This window comes from Scophthalmus maximus, chromosome 10 (assembly GCF_022379125.1).
Source record: "Scophthalmus maximus strain ysfricsl-2021 chromosome 10, ASM2237912v1, whole genome shotgun sequence".
Taxonomy (NCBI): Eukaryota; Metazoa; Chordata; class Actinopteri; order Pleuronectiformes; family Scophthalmidae; genus Scophthalmus; species Scophthalmus maximus.
The window spans coordinates 13,705,452-13,720,736 of record NC_061524.1 but is presented as its reverse complement, the minus strand read 5'-3'; the positions used below and the strand labels follow the sequence as shown (position 1 = coordinate 13,720,736).

The following is a 15,285-nucleotide window of genomic DNA, read 5'->3' as shown; positions in this document are numbered from 1 at the left end:
ACGAAGACGAATGTGTGGTCTTTCTGTGGAAGACACCAGGGAATTACCTGATCTCACCATAAATCAAGAAATAACTTTGAATCAGTTTGTCCTCTTTTTGATTGTGATGAAATCAAATTCAAAGTGTTTACATGGATACTAAAGGACAATGATAGACAGTAAAGGAGGGTCGCAATTAATAATTATGTTCATATTGATTAATCTCCACATAATTTTTCTTGATTAATTAATTAATCATTCGATCTTGTAAATATTCAGAAAAGTATATAACATTTCCAAGCGCCCCATTAGACACATGTTTTTAAAAAGTTTGTTTTGCCTGAGCAACACTCCAGAACATAAAGATATTCAGTTCACCATCACATGCGACTGAGAAATCCAGCAAACAAACTTATGTTAATTTCCTTAAACAATTTTAATCAATACAATTTGTTGCAGATGAACTCTCTGCCAATCGGCAAGACTGCATTTGTTCAGTCGTGATCATAGTGAACCAAACACACTAACACAACATCCAACTTCTAATTAACAGGTTTTCATGTCAAAGTCAAAAAATATGTTGTGTGGGAGACTCCAGAGGATTGTTTTCAAACTGGGCTTCTGGCATTTGCTTTTGCACTTTAGGTTCAGTTCTGCATTGGAAACAAAGACTAGAAACATTTTGATGGATGGAAAACTCAACGTCATTGCCTCACAGCAAAACAAGGTGCGCTCTACTTGTACACAAACCGGCAGGTAGAGGTTTCATCTTTCACTTCACAAGGAGAATGTATCATTTCTGGGTTGGAGTGAGTCAGCGACACTACGTGGTCCCAATGACACCTCTTTACCATCAACTTTGATCAGTGGGTCAGCTTGCAGCATGATTCAGAAGGTGGAAATTTCTGTTCGCATTGAAAAACACACTGATGTAATGTCTGAGCAGTGACAAACGACACCCACGCTAACCCCCAGTCCAGTTGAGTCACCGGAGCGGCACTTTAAGGTGCATGCAAAAGATATACGTACAACAGGACCAGGACCTCGTCAGTAAAGCTCCAACATGTGGAAAAACAAGAGTAAACACATGAAGTCAGGCGTGTCTCATTCAAAACTTGACCTAAAATGGTAAAAGCACACAGAGAGATTAATCCAAGTGCTCCCTTTGTCTGTTTGTCTTTTTCACCAGCCAGCACTAAAGCCCACTTTCCCTAAAACCAAAGTCAGAGTCATACAAATGTTTTCATGCTGCAACGAAATGAAGAGATATTTCGAGTTTGCCTGTTTTTGACAAGCCTCCCTACTGATGCAAAGTGCTGCCATGAATGAGTACAAAGGGGATTTTCCACCGGCAGCTGAGGTCGTATATGCCCTCTCAACCCAAACTTGTGACAGGACAGAGGGGGGGGGGGGGCTGGAGACACACACCATGACAACACTGCTCGGCAACAATTTGAATCAATCACTTCTTTAATAGTTGCCCTGCGAGGCTTTTAAACTAAACTCCACACAACAATCTGACTGACGCCCGCGTTGCCACAACCCCAGGGCTATTTTAATCCATGTAACTCAACAAAGGGTTCGGATGTTCCCCTGCTATGTGTGCACAGCACCCCCTTAAATTAAAAAAAAATCCCTTGACCTACATCTTAGGCAAGATCTGTGTCGTTTAGCTGTATGCAGCTGTTTACATTGTTTTATTGCAATGCGATCTAATGCCACAAATGATAAAGTGTTTCGTAATTTCACTTGTAAATATAGGTTAATCCTCTTTGGGAAAACTCCACAGGAATTTACAGGGTTTTAGAATATTTTGCATCTGTCTGTAAATCTTGCTAATGGCTGCCCCCTTGTTTTATCCCCCGCTGATACCAGACAGAGGCCTCCACCATTTTAGAGACAATGTGGAGAGTCAAAGGAACAGAACACAACCCAAAAAAAGCTTTTAGATGTGCACTTTCATTCGTAATGAAATAAACAAAGGCCTAAGGAATAACTATACAGCCTTTGGGATTATAATGCCCATTGTCACTGGGCTGATTAGTAACACAAATCTACTACTGGTGCGAGATAATACATTTCTATAATTAGTTCCACAGCCACTGTCAAAAATGCAGATAGAAGCATCAGTGATAGTGTTTCAGGCTGTGAAGGTTCAGAAGTCAAAGAGCAACAATATCAATGTTCAGAGATCAGGACGCAGGCCCAGCCTCACTAATGACTCAAGAGACGCCCTGCTGGCGACCACCTGGCTCCGAGGGTCCATCCCTCCTGCACCATCACTGCATGTGCGCCGCAGCTCTTTTGTTACCACCAGATGCCCTGAATGGAGCAGCAGTCCCCTGAGGATTGCGTGAGCAAGTGTCTTCAGTAAAGAGAGCCTGCTGGTTATCAGGCCCAGTGCAAGCTTTTGTGGAAAGACAGCATTTTAAAATATAATTTGTACATTCTTGGAAAATTCATATAAAATATATGAGGATACTAGATTACAGCCTTTAGGCTGGATGATTTGAGTCACATTATTCTTCCAAACTGCAAAGCAAAGGAGGCCCATCACAAAGGAAAAAAAAGAAGAAGATATGACTTGTTAGTTTAAACACTGATTTTCCTCAACAAAGTCAAATGTATGCATGTCACACTTGCTATTATCTAATCAAGATAAAAATCGCAAAAAAAATTCTAAGAGAATTTAACATTATATTATAACTTACATGTATATTATATATAATGTATACCATTTTCTAACAAATTCTTAACGTCTCATTAATTGAGATACGGTAATATTATGTCAAGTTAAAGGTAAAGGGTCAGTACTATCAACACACACACACACACACACACACACACACACACACACACACACACACACACACACACACACACACACACACACACACACACACACACACACACACACACACACACACACACACACACACACACACACACACACACACACACACACACACACACACACACACACACGACTGTTCAAGTGTGCAAGAGCTAAGTGTGTGAAAAGATGCAAAGAACATTTACATCATCAAGTGATCCCCTGAGCGCACAAAACAAACAGGTGCAGATGTAATGTGGAGCAAACTCTTAACACTGACCTTTAAGCTGCTATATTCAATCATGCAACTCATTCACTCCTTTTCACCCGAGATATGAAAATAAAGCAACCTGAAATTCTTTGTTTAGGCCTATGCGACAAGACAAATGTCGAACTGGGGACACTGTACCTTAAAGGCCTCCAGCTGTTGGTTAATGACGTCTGTCTCCATGCCGACCGCTCCCTGGGTCGCCTCCTTGTCCACAGCTCTGCAAAGCTCATCTTCCATTCGGTGGAGCTTGCCGTACAGCTCCTCCAGCTTGGCGAAGGTACTCTGCACCTGCACCTCTCTGCCTTTGGCTCTGTCCGACAGCTTGCCACACTGCTTACTCAGGGCATCCAGATCTCTCTTCAGGCCCAACAGGTCGGGCGAGGTTTCGGTCTCCAGCATCTTCTTACAGCTGTCTCCAGCATTGGCTGTGTTGGCCATCAGGTCCTGCAACTTAGCCACAAAGCTCTGGATGCTGCCCCGCTGTTCGCTAAGTGTGGCCAAGTCAAGATCCACAGGAGCCATGCTGTCCAGCTCGTCATCCAGGTCTGTGAAATGGGTGTACATCTCACGGATGCTGATTTGGAATTGCCCAATACCCTGCAGTTTACCCTCCAACACTTGGCACGTCTCCTCCAGTATCTTGTTCAGGGAGCTGTAGTCATTTTCTATGCTGTCAGTGTGCAGTAAGAGGTCTGTCACACCATCCGCATCTGGGACGTTGACTACAAGGTCCTTGGCCATGCTCTTCAGGTGCTCTATTTGGTTCTGCACGCCCTCTAAACTCTTATGTTGGGCTTTCATGTTGGTCAGGTTCTTATTGCTGTGACCCTGCACTCCCTGGGATTTATAGGCATCCACCTGCTTCTTAGCCCTCTCGAGCTGACCCTTTGCCTCTTTGTAGGTATCGTTGAATTCTTTAACCGTGTGCGAGATCATCTCCAGGGACTCCCTCTTGCTCTGCAGACCCTCGGCAACATTGTCCACTCTTTTGCCAATGCTAGCCTTCTCCTCTTTCACAGCTTGAGTGTCCACGTTGGCCACCTCAAGAAGGCTATCAGCAGCCGTGTCGAGCTGCTCCACCAGCCGCCTGCTCTTGTCAACATCCTTCTGGAGAACTTTGACCTGAGAAATGGAGCTCTCGACAGCAGCGGGGTCGACAGTGAGTTTGACCCGGCCCTCGCTGGCTTCACACTCCTGAATCCATGAGCTGAGCTTCTCTGCATGCTCCTGATACTTCAGAGATCTCTGCAGAGCAGTCTGGAGTTTACCGGCCTGCTCCACGGAGCTCCTTTTCACTTCGTCCCAGTTGGAAGAGAGAGCGGTGAGCTGCCCTTGTAGTGCCAACTTTTCTGCACCGTCGGTGCTCTGCAGAAGCATCTCCCCCTCCCCGAGGATTGTGTTGTAAACCTCTTCATGTTCACCGAGGGCCTGCTGGAGTTTACTGTGCTCCTCCAGGGTTTGATGCAGGATGTCCACTTTAGCAGAGATGGCCTGGGGCTTAGACTGGTCCTGGAGCTTCTCGCCCAGCCACGACTGGAAGTCTTTGGAGGTCTGGTGGAACTGCTGGGAGCTGGCAAAGGTTGAGTTCAGCTGCTCGATCCTTTTCGCTACAAGAGAGAAATGTGGCGATTAATGAGTTAAATGCCAAATCACTTTTTACACAAAAAACAGTAGAGCCAAAAAAAGTATTTCTGCAGGTAACTGTTGTTATTAATTCCTCACTCCTGATATAATGCAGTTGCCAATCTCAGTTTTAACCAATTATGCTAGATGCCAATACATAAACAGTTTAAACATTGACAAAAATAGAGCCTTGACCACAGTTTGAATACTACGCAAGAGCGATCGTGATTGGAATAGTTAGGAAGTTGTTGTCATAGAATAAATCTATTCTACAGTGACTCAACACAAATAGAATAATCTCTTCTTTCCAAACATTACAACACTACATTATTAGGTTAAGTTACAAGGCCAACCTGCTTTCTCTTCCAGCTGTTTGAAAGGCTTGCTGACACTCTCCAGCTGCCTGGCCAAGTCTGCTTTCAGATAGTCCTCAGTCACCATCGCTGTGAGCTCTGTGTTGATGGCCTCCGCCTCCTTCAGCGTTTTCCTCTCCTCTCTCAGCTGAGCTGAGATGTTGTGGACGTCCTCCAACTGCTTCTTCACAGCATCGGGCTGGGTGCTGTGGCCCTGGTGGTTGGTGAGCTGATTCTCCAGCTGGCTGGCAGTATGACCCAGACTCCTCAGTAACTCCTGAAACTGCCCCGTCTTCACCACGGCCTGGTCGATGAGGCTGTCTCTCTGGTCCAGCTGCCCCGTGATGCCCTGCCACTTTTGGGTGATGGCGGCGAGCTTCTCCCTCACCAGCTTTCCGTTTGAGGGGTCCTGGTTGCCCGAGGAGCTTAGGATGGCTGAGGCAGCTTCCTCAAGTTGCTCATATTGAGGTTTGCGGCTCTTGAATTCATTCTGGAGGATCTAAGGGGGAAGAAATAGATCAAGATGAACAATTAATCGAAAACTAGATGAAAAACTCAAATCAAATCATTCCAATGAACTTGCGCCAGGCTTACCTGAACTTGCTGTTTCTGCATTTTAAGCATGTTCAGGTCGATCGAAAGGGGTCCGAGGACACTCATCATCAGTTCTTTCTCTGAGAGCCACTGACCGAGCTGCAGCTCAGTGGTTTGGAAGATGTCCAGATTCTTGTTGGACTGCTCCAGGTGCTGCTTCCTCTGCTCCACAGAGCCACTGATATCTGTCCATGCAGCATCTGAGCAGGAGGGCGGAAGGATCACACCAATTTACATTAGTCAGCACAAAATCACCTTTCCATCCACTGCCCCACTGTTCACAAAGCAAACCTCCCAGTGTGCAGGACTTGGCATTACGAATGTGTTAATTTAACCGGTGTTACACTGAGCAGACACTGAGACACAACCAGATGGAGACCAAGAATAGTGCTGGTCTAATGTCTATATATACATGTGCCTCTTTGTAAAAGCCTTTACTCAAACGCCAGTGCTGTGATGAGATACATTTCATCAATGGGACGCAACACATCAACCGAGTGACTCAGTGACATAAATTACCCAGGGCCATCTGGACACAACACCTCGTGCATACCTATTTCTGCCAGCATCTGCTTCCATTTCGCTGCCTCGGGGGAGTTCGGATGAGTCTTAATCAAGTTGAGGAGCTTCTCTCTGAGCTTCTGGTGCCGCTCCTGCTTCTGCTTCATGTCGTCTTCAAATGCCTGAGAGAATAAAACTAATTAGGAATGCCGAATCCTCTGATTTCCAAGAAGAGTGTCATGTAAAAATTTACAACACAATCAAGTCAGTGAAGAATGCATGCAGCGTAATTAAATATCCTTTAAAAGGTCAATGTTGTGAGAAGACACAGTGTCCTACAGTACCTTCTGCTGTTCAAGCTGTGTTTTCACCGACTCCTTCTCTGTGGCGGCGTTGTTCCATGATGCCGCGGTCTTCTTCATGTCCTTCAGCCACGTCATCATGTCCGCCGTCTCCTTTTGGGCCTCTTTCACGTACTGCACCGAGCTGCTCAGCTCCGTGGCTCGACTCTTCAGCGTTTCTCCGAGGCTCGCGTATCCCTCGTTGACGAACGACACGTTCTGCTGAATCACCATCAGCTCTGAGGGACATACAAAATAATTCCATCAACGTTCTCTTCTGCGAGTGCAGCAGAGTGCCATAAGGAGGCATATGATAACAGTGGGGCTATTTTAATATAATAACCTTACAGTATAGTATGTTGATGAGTGAAGAAAATACCACTAACTCCCTGCATGTGGAATTCCAGCACACGCTCGTCAATGTAACTGCAGGCGTCACAATAAGTTATAGCAACATGCAAGAACTACTCCAAGAAACGTATTTGTTTATAAATGGCACTTGGGGATGTTTAAAAAAGACTTAATATGATAGATGGGTAAAAAAACTGTTGTTTAATTTAAGAATTATAATGCCTTAATCTGAATGAACCTGAAATGAAAAAAAAACTAAACAAAGCTAAATTGTTTTTCATCTATGTGCTTTGGCATTGACAACTCTTGCTGCAGGTCCCTGTCCCCCTGAACATCCCCTGCTGCACCCAACAGTTTAACAGTTTTTGCTCCAGTAACACTAAAACCCATAGTCATAACTTACTATCACGGTGGTGTCAAAAGCTGGTATTCTTTTGACATGGAGCCACCAGCAGCCGTAGCAGTGTTTTAAAAATCGGCCATAAGACACAAAAAGCAGAACGCCAAAAAAACCCGTCATTTTCACAGCAGCATTCAAACACACAAGTCATTACCTTTATTAGTTAGGTAGGAATGGCTCGCTGGACCACCACCACCACCATTAGTAAGAGCTGATGCAAAGACATGAGACAAAGCTTGTGTAAGAGACAGGGCAGACCGGGTAGGATTGTTGGAAAAAGATCAGTCCGTGATCTCCAACGGTTAGTGATTATACAGTACACAGAAGTGCACCCAAACAACATGCTTCCCATTCCACTGAATGATTCTGACACACGAGGATGACATTGCTGATGTTTACCTGACTTGTTGGGAGTCTTTGTTTTGGCAGGAGATGTGAGGAAAGTGATGAGGCTGCACAGTGCCGATCCTTCACTGTTCAGGTCTTGGACAGCAGGGCCCTTGGATGTCCATTCATCTAATAATCCCTGATGAACGAAAGATCGGACAAACGGGTGGTTTGGACAGGCATGATGTTTATAACACATGAGAGTAAAAGGTGATAATGTACAGTGAATATGAGAAACAGGGGAAAAAATAGAAAAATGGATGATTTCACATCTTTAAGCATTTTCTTCTTCTTTTCACACTAGATCCAAGATCTTCTTTTTGCTCTAACAAAAAAAAAATCTCTCTGCTGGGCAACAAAATGTTTCACTAGGCAGAGCAAGCAGGTTGGGATGGTGGGGAGTTCAGGGAGGATGGGACTCTAATAACACGCACATCTATCTATTGCAAAACACATAAACTATAAAGTGTAACATCAATGGGCTTCTGTTCCAGCATTTTAAGTGCAGCGAGATAAAATACAGAACACTCTCTCTCTCTCTCTCTCTCTCTCTACGGCAGACGCTTTATTTATCCCATGACTCACGGTGACTGTCTGCAGGTCCTTCTCCAGACTCTTCTCACTGCTGCTTGGCTGAACTGCAGGTACTTTCTCGTTTGTCTCCTCCAGCCACTTGGTGAGCGCGTTGGCTGCAGACCTGAACTCCCCCAGCTGGTCCTGACAGGATGATACCTCTTCCTCTCTGCAGTAGACACGAGTCACGGTCACACCATGCACCCTGTACATCACAGACACTGGATAAACAGTAACGTTGAGGAAAAGAAGCGTGCGCCCCGACTTACTTTTCTTTGACAGTGTCTTTGAAGGTGGTGAAAATATTCAAGAGATTGTCCATCTTGCTCTGGATCTGGGCTTTGTTTCCGTCGGGGCTTAATTCAGACAGCTCTTTGGACAGAGTCTGCAGCTTCTCCACATCACTGGCATGTTCAGCCATCTCAGCTTTAGTACTCTAAAATGACATTCAAATAGTCACGTCAATCTTTGTTGAAAATTTGAGAATCAAAAATTGATGAAAAAACAACGCCATGATGTATTCTCGCCTGCATTAGCTGAGACAGTTCATTGAAGGTTTTCCCTGGACCATCCGTCTCATGCAGATCCTGCGAACGCTTCACGACAAACTGCTGGACTTTGCCTGCGACTGTCTCAAACTGCTCCACTTTTTCTTTCAGCTGCTCCAGCTGGGAGACCTTTTGCTTGTGCTTGTCACAAGCATCGGAGAAGCGCTGAGAGAGAGCTTCCATGTTTGACTGCAGAAGCGCAGCGGCAGACGAGTCTGCCGTCTCCGCAAACTTCTTCACCTTGTCTTTCATGGCTGAGATGCTGCTCTGCCGACTTGCTATGTCCTGCTCTAAGGCCTTTAGAAACACATATAAGTGAATATGGAGATAGTGATTAACAAAATCAACCACTTACAGCATAAACAAGTTACAGTATGTAGTTATTGTGGTGTTGAAATGATGACAAGAGTACACACTGCTTCTTTGCTGAGGATATCGCCAATGGATGCCGAGTCCAGGGGTATTTGTCCTTTCTCCTTCACACTGGCCTCCACTCCCTCCATCCATGCCATCATTTCGTCCAAACCATCCTGCACACTCATGGAGCGAGTCAGTGTGATCTGCAGCTTCTCGTTTCGATCACTTACAGACTTAGACAGGTTGTCATAGCGCTCCACTATGTCATCTGCAGCACACGGAAGCAAATGGGTTTATGTTTTAAACCTGAGCAAATTTCTCACTGCTCAGGACAGAGCGTGAGATAAACATTTCGAAGCAAAGCAGAAACGTATTTGGCAATGGTGAGTTTGTTTATGCTTTCATTTTGGCAAATGATTAAATCTCAAGGTTTTGGAAGACTAAAAGCATTTCTTTTGGGGGTAAAATTAATATAAAAGGCATATTTCACAAAGATAGCTTTTCTTGATTTTAGAAAGACACAATATTTGGCATTTTACAAGCCTAATTCCATTATTTGAGTATGGGATGATATTATGTAGATGCTGCAAAATCTCCTCCCTACTTTATTTTTTTTCCTCACCTACTGTCTCCTGGATCTCGTCTGGGTTGCTCAGCAGGTCTCCCTCACATGTTACCAAGGACTCTGTGGTTTTGCGTAGTGTGTCGACAGCAGTCTGATGTCCTGTCATCTGACCCTGTAGGGCCTGTGGATCAGTAAAATGAGAGGGCGTCAGAGAAAATAATAAAATGATTTCTGTCTGCATTTATACTATAGTGTAAAATAGTGTATAGGGCAAAATAAAAAAATGATGTGCAGCAATGTCTCGGCTTTATCTGTGTAATAAAGAGTCATTCCACAGATATAGTTAGATGTACCTGCCTCGACTGTTACTTTTACAGAAAAGGCTTTGGGTTCCTGCAATGATTTGTAACCCAAAGCCAAAAGTACATTACTGCCTGGTTGGCTCACTGGCGCCTGTTATCTTGGCATATCTATGCTGTAAGTCACTACCTCCCTACAGAGAAATGTTAAAGCAAAATGCTGCCAAAAGCGCTAACAGAGACATCACTGTCAGCCTCGGTTCTTATCGTCTCGCAGGAGTATGTAAGATACAAATAACCAGAATTTAAAAACCATTCGCATGTGGCTTTGAATTTGAACACGCAGCTAAAAATAGCTTAGTTGTACTTAAGTCGGTGGAAACACTGTATATGGTAAGGCAGGACTATTGAGCCATGACTTTATGACCACGTCAAGGCTCCAAGTTGTGCATGTGTTACTTCTAAATAAAGCTATCCTATATTCCCTCACTTGAGTTAGTTGTAACTTTAAAATCCCCAATAGTTCACACTGAGTTGATAAAGGTTTGTAAGAACAACTCAAAGTCTTTTTGAATTTTGACTTACTATAAACTATAGAAATTACTTTTTACCAACATTAAATGCATGACAAGGGAAGATACATGAAAAGGGCTCTTTCATATGACTCCTATGTTGGCCTCAATAATTAGAGATGCTTCATTGAAATATAGAAAACTCACACCAAGATAAATAAGAAGATCATAATCTGAGATTTCACCAAAACACTCTGAGGATGGGCTTGATACCAAGACTAGACTTAAGTGCTACGGCCCTGGCTTGCAGTGTCTCTTGCCTTGGTCTCTTCCAGCTGTTTCTGCAGTGTTTGTGGGTCAGCCGCTATGGCCTCTGACTGCTGCTTCCTCGCCTCCTCCTCTGAGCTGTTGAGCCACTTCAAAAGACCAGCGCTGGAGTCGTCATATTTTTTGTACTTGTCGACTACATCTTTGAGGTTGTTGCCGAGCTGATTGCACTGAAACAAAGGAAGTTAAATTATACTTTGTGCATGATCGGATACTCCAAAAAGCAAATTAAGGTTTGAGACTGACATGTTCACAGCTTACAGAAGACCGTGACATCTCAATTAAGCATTACACAGCTTTTTGCTCCCACCCAGTGGCAAGAAGAAGCCACTGCAGCCTGAAATACCTGAGAATGTAGTGTTTTGTATCGACCGGCTGCTGAGTCCAGTTTTTCCTTGACAGCAGAACAGGTTCCCGAAGTATCCACGTGCAGCTGAGCGTTCTTAGCCGCAGGGTCACCCAGTCCGCAGGCTTTGGCCACGTCCAACACTTTCTGTCCTGAAATGGTGATGAAGCGAAGGTCGCCTTTGTGGGATATCACATCTTCCGAGAAGCTCTTCTGCCGCTGTAATTTGTCACTGAGGATGTTGAGGGAGCCGGCGGGAGCACCCAGCTCCTCCATCTCGCCCTCAGCCTGGTCTAACCAGCCCCCAAACTCCTCACAGTCGTCCTGGAACTTCTTCAGCTCCTCCTGGACGCAGTGCACCTGCTTCATCTGCTGCTCAGCCTGCGTCAGCGAGGCCTCGTAGCGTCCCTTCAGCTCCTGGATGTTCCTCTGCAGTTTCTCCTTCTCCTCCGCGGACAGCACGTCGGCCTGCTTGTCCAGCAAAGCCTGAGCTGACTGGGTGGCCATGATTAGATCCTGCTGCTGGGACAGAATCTCTTGATGATGAGCCTGCGGGAACAATAAAGACTTGAGGATACCCTACCAATAAATACATATTTCCATTTTTAAACATTTAAAAATAGTTAATATATATTTTTTTCTATTTCTTTTCTTTTCTCTTCATTGGCTTTTGAATAGGCCTTAGGATTTCATTGTCTTTTCCTGTTTCCTCTCAATTTTTGTTGGCTTGATAGTGTTTTATTGACATATTACGCAAGCTGTATGTACATTTTATGATGTAATGCATCTCTTCAAATCCACCTCCTCTCATGATAAATGTCATATTCCAATCTGAGCCTTTTTCAGATAACGAAAATGACCTCTAATCTTTATTTTAAAGAAATTGCATAACAGACTTTGTTTGCCAGCGGGATTTTTTTAACAATTGTTGGCATTTGATGTTCAACAGGCTTAGAAACTGATTCAAATTTACTTTCGAAATTTCTGCATACTTGTGTCTTTCAACTTCAGATTGTAAGAAAATAAGGCCCTGGGATTTTAATTAACTTTTGCACTGTTGAGAGGGAAAGTCAAGTGCCTACAAAAACAAAAAAGCCTCCATGAAAGCATGAACTGCCGTGGCACAAACGCTGAACAATGTTGCTACAAACCCACTTTACCTTGACCCTGTCATACTGCTTATCGAGGTCCAGGGAGGCGTCGCTCTCTCCGCGGGCTTCTCTGCCAAAATCATTTCCAGTGCTCTGTAATGCGTTTCCATTGGCATCGTCATTCTCTCCCATCAGTCCCTTGGCTGAGGTTTCCTCTGGCAGGTTTCCATTCTCTTTACTTATATGGTCAGTTTGATCCAGGCCGCTCTCCTTTTCGCTCCCTATGTTGGATATCCAGTCTAGAAGGCCTTCGATTTTGTTCTTACTTTCTTCAAGGCGCTCAACCGCTGCAGCCTGACAAAACATATAGTGAACAGAATGTAATATTTAATACAATATGTTAATCAAACTTTGACGTTATGATTCATAGCTTTTATAGAGAACACTTATGGAGGTAATCTGACCTTTTCGCTCTCCTGTTTAATGGCTGTTGTGACGACCTTCTCCAGATCTTTCCTGGACTCCTCAGCCCGCTGGTTGATGAGCTTGGCTTTGCTTTTAGCCTCTTCCAACTTGCTCTCAGCGATGGCGATTTGATCTGGCGTCAGTTTGTTCCGGTTTTCCTCCAAAAACTTTTTAGTGCTGGTGATGACCTCATTCAAGGCACTGGCATTTGTCAACACGTCCTTTTGCAGAGCCTTGATATCAGACAGACATAGAGCAGGAAAATCAGTGCAATCATGGAAAAAAAGTAGCTTTTGAATCGATGGGAAACCTACTCGGCCGCATAATGCGATCCGTAAAAGCAGAGAAAGATTTCAAACCTGGTGTTCCTGCTGGTACTGCTGCAGATCTGTGACACTCTCAGCGCTGTCAGTCTGTTGCTGATGACCAATCAGGCGGTTCTCCGTCAAGGTGAGATTATCACACACTTCCTCCAGTTTCTCCGTGAACTCTTTGTGCCTCTCCAACAGAGACTGGCAAAAATAAATACATAGAAAAACACAACGTTAATGTCACAGTTGACAACAACAAATCTGTCACCTAGATACATTTACATTTAATAACCCCCCCAAACACTTCAAAAGTAGTATATTTGGGAACAAGAAAATCAAAACAAGATAGAGGACACGATTCAAGCACAGAGAGGGTAACATGCACAATCGGCTTTAGAAAACACTTTGCCTTTTATCATAACAGAGTCAAAATCTCATATGCTGTAAACATGCTCTTTTTTTGCCATTTGCCACTTTGGTCTTGTGATGTAATAAGCACAGGAGAACATTATATCACACGTGTTAGTGGGTTTGCTGTGGGTGAAACTGTTCCAACAAAGAAGGTGCATTTTGTCCACTGCTAATTGTTCACCGCTGTCTTGAGGCCTGTAGAACACAACCAGCACAGAGGTTAGTTAGTGTGCAGGAGCGATCGAGTGCTGGAGCGTGCAATGCTGTTATTTCTCCTAAACACATTCACATTCACTGTTTAGCCCCCCAAATATTAATGTTGGAGACAAAAGGCAATAATTCATTCATACACTGACATATCTGGGTAAAAACATAAAATACATGCTGTTGGAAAAAATATTATTATTGTCAGTTTAAATCCATCAAAATGTGATTAATCATTCTTGTCTGATGTCTGAGATTCTAATGTTTTATTCCAGTATGAAAGTTTGTGTACCACTTATGTCAAACCCCATCCGTCAGATGTCTCGACAGAGATATGTTGTCTCATTTCAATGTTTTAGTTGTTAGCTCCCCCGTTTCTGCATGTGCTGCTGTTACTGATCTACCTTTTATTCTACTCAATAAACAATACAACCAATGCTCAGACCACTAACAGGGGTTATACAGACTACTCTACATGCACTACATAACTTGTCATTATCAACGTTGATCTTGATTTTGCAGACCAAACATGTAGTATACAGTTTTTTCAGAGCACGTTCACAGGCAGACCTCCGCATGGTTTTGCCTCTCCCTCGTGTCCAGTAGGACATCTAAGCTGCTCCGCTCCGCAACAAGCCTCTCTGTCTGGTCCCGGAGAGTTCGCTGAGTGGTGCTGAGGAGCTTCAGGAGGCAGCTGCTCTGAGCTGCACTCAGGAACTGAGCCTGCTCAGAAATAAAGCACTGGATATCAAATGTGACGTCCTCCAACTTGAGCCTGGTCTCTTTTAGCAGATTGCACTCCGCGTCCTGGAACAAGAAATGATGGAAATATGCCGAGTGAGTTTCTGCATTTACCCTGGGTAACTGAATGTTTTAATCATGTTTGGAATTAAAAGATACCTTGTTCTGCTGAATCAAATGCTTCAGTGTGTCCACATCGCACGTGTTCAAATCCAAGCACTGCATCTCAGAGTCATTTTGGATGAGGCTCGCTAGCTCATCAAGATCACGCAGATGTTTCTGGTACATTGAATCCAAATGTACCTAAAATCATGTTTAAATTAGTCAACAGCTGAGGGCGACGGATACATTATTGTATTTTTATGACCTGCAACGAGCACTGACCCTCTCTGTTTCCAGTGCTTGATTTAGTGACTGAATCTGTTCTGCACACAGTTGGGAAGCGGCGGTAAGATTTGGCCCTACTTCCAGATATATGGAGGCCAAATCTTGTTGGATTTGAACAGGAATGTGGTCATCAGCAGAACTTAGGAGGCATTTGGCTTTTTCCACATCTACTGCCAGATCACCAGCCAGTCTAGAAAGTTGGGACTCCAAACACTGGGTACAAGAGCAGATTTAATCAGGACCTAAATGCATGCATGTATTAAATAAATGCAATTGTCATATCAAATGTTTAAATATTACACCACAGAGGATAAATGTGGCTCACAGAAATTATTATATTTCTAACCTCACATTCCTCTATTTGGATTTGCAGCTCTTCCATGTTGTTGCCCACAGGAGCCTGGACTAACAGGTCTTTTCTCGCATCATCTAAAACATCAGAGTGATCCTGCAGTCTCCCAACACACTCCAAGAAATCCTGGATGGAGAAGAGCTGTGGTGACGAAAAGGAAAAA

General features: G+C 44.0%; 1 protein-coding gene across 8 annotated transcripts in view; it reads right to left on the bottom strand.

Annotated features, from left to right (window-relative positions):
* The window catches only part of dst (dystonin), a 101,072-nt gene that overhangs the window by 27,657 nt on the left and 58,130 nt on the right, over window positions 1-15,285 (bottom strand). For 7 of the 8 annotated variants that reach the window (XM_047335357.1, XM_047335358.1, XM_047335364.1 and 4 more), the window contains 21 exons: window positions 15,117-15,263; window positions 14,768-14,983; window positions 14,543-14,686; window positions 14,213-14,449; window positions 13,076-13,228; window positions 12,716-12,949; window positions 12,321-12,605; window positions 11,161-11,709; window positions 10,808-10,984; window positions 9,734-9,857; window positions 9,171-9,379; window positions 8,734-9,051; window positions 8,476-8,642; window positions 8,219-8,375; window positions 7,646-7,772; window positions 7,401-7,457; window positions 6,499-6,734; window positions 6,207-6,336; window positions 5,654-5,853; window positions 5,060-5,558; window positions 3,222-4,690 (listed from right to left, as the gene is read on the bottom strand). In XM_047335357.1, coding sequence (XP_047191313.1) covers window positions 3,222-4,690; window positions 5,060-5,558; window positions 5,654-5,853; window positions 6,207-6,336; window positions 6,499-6,734; window positions 7,401-7,457; window positions 7,646-7,772; window positions 8,219-8,375; window positions 8,476-8,642; window positions 8,734-9,051; window positions 9,171-9,379; window positions 9,734-9,857; window positions 10,808-10,984; window positions 11,161-11,709; window positions 12,321-12,605; window positions 12,716-12,949; window positions 13,076-13,228; window positions 14,213-14,449; window positions 14,543-14,686; window positions 14,768-14,983; window positions 15,117-15,263 — 5,835 coding nt within the window. The remainder of the gene's footprint in view (window positions 1-3,221; window positions 4,691-5,059; window positions 5,559-5,653; window positions 5,854-6,206; window positions 6,337-6,498; window positions 6,735-7,400; window positions 7,458-7,645; window positions 7,773-8,218; window positions 8,376-8,475; window positions 8,643-8,733; window positions 9,052-9,170; window positions 9,380-9,733; window positions 9,858-10,807; window positions 10,985-11,160; window positions 11,710-12,320; window positions 12,606-12,715; window positions 12,950-13,075; window positions 13,229-14,212; window positions 14,450-14,542; window positions 14,687-14,767; window positions 14,984-15,116; window positions 15,264-15,285) is intronic. The other variant, XM_047335361.1, reaches the window with a different exon arrangement.